The 1,115-nt window shown below is 40.0% G+C and overlaps 1 protein-coding gene across 1 annotated transcript; it reads right to left on the bottom strand.

The window, feature by feature from the left end:
- Nucleotides 1-211: 211 nt before the first annotated feature.
- Nucleotides 212-988, bottom strand: LOC109222590 (NAC domain-containing protein 78-like). Its single transcript, XM_019386931.1, has one exon. It carries the CDS (start codon nucleotides 986-988, stop codon nucleotides 212-214), a length of 777 nt encoding a protein of 258 aa, XP_019242476.1.
- Between the last annotated feature and the right edge of the window lie 127 nt (nucleotides 989-1,115).

Genomic DNA, 1,115 nt, shown 5'->3' with positions numbered 1-1,115 from the left:
AAGTTTATTCCAACGAGTAAACTGTCACCTAGTAGTACTAAGAAATAGTAGTAAGTTTCTTTTGCTTTCCTCAAAGTTATAAAGTTAGAAACTAAATATGTCAAAGTTTCTCTATTTTCTGTAAATTCCATCTAGTACTTCATCGAATTATATAAACTGACTGCTGCGTGTCTCTACTCCCCTCGTTCTACTTCCCCTTCATTACTCATGCTCACCAGATTATATCTCCAAAGTCGCCAATACCTATGAGCAGATCATCAGCCCAATTAATCTCCTGTTGGTAGTTGGAGCAGTCATTAGTATTGCTGCTATTATTATTATTCTGTTCATTCATCTTTTGAGTCTCGTCCATAACTTGATGTTCAGCTGCTTCACAAGTTGTTTCTGGTTGTAGTACTGTTGTGCCGTAAACTTCATCAGGTCCATGCAACATAGCTTCGATTACTTTTGGAGCAACTTGTTCCTCCATAGTTACCCCATGATTTTTCTCAGCTCTTATATTCTTCTTGATTCGGCACACTACAATATCCTCTTTAGGAATATTGTTTTCTTTGAAGAAATCATCCCCGACGGAATATTCTTTCATCAGCCAATCTTTATTGTGCTCTCCTTCTTTACTACTAGTTTGAAACTTGAAACATCTTCTAAACCCAACCACAGTTCCCTTACCATTCTTGATAGGAAAAATACCGGTTTGGCCTTTCCATGTCCCGTTGGCGCAAGTTCGACGAACCCTTGTATGTTCGCTCTTCTGCTTCTTCAACCGAGTAAAAATATAGCGAACCTTCTCTTCGGGATGATCAGAAGCTGCAAATATCTGCCATGGTGGTTGGTCTCCATAGATATCGGCAAGTTGGAAATTAGGGCATTCACTCGGCAAAAGCTCGCCCTTTAGGAACCTTTTCAGAAAGTTGATCAACTCTGCTTCAGTACGGGGAAACCGAACACCCATGATACACCCACGGCGTGCAGCTGGTACCATCGACATGGTATATATGGTCGTCTCTTTTTCTTGCTTATAGAGAAACACAAGACTGAGACAATAGTAATTTCCCCAATTCGCAAAGACAAGAACTTCTGTTGTCTCAAGTAAGAAGACAAGAACTATGGAAGAA

This window comes from Nicotiana attenuata, unplaced genomic scaffold (assembly GCF_001879085.1).
Source record: "Nicotiana attenuata strain UT unplaced genomic scaffold, NIATTr2, whole genome shotgun sequence".
In the NCBI taxonomy this organism is placed as follows: domain Eukaryota; kingdom Viridiplantae; phylum Streptophyta; class Magnoliopsida; order Solanales; family Solanaceae; genus Nicotiana; species Nicotiana attenuata.
Note: the sequence above shows the minus strand (reverse complement) of the source record. Positions and strands in the feature narration are given on the sequence as shown.

What these genes read in the sequence shown, in the direction of transcription:
- LOC109222590 (XM_019386931.1), bottom strand. Translation starts at nt 988, where the DNA reads ATGTCGATGGTACCAGCTGCACGCCGTGGGTGTATCATGGGTGTTCGG.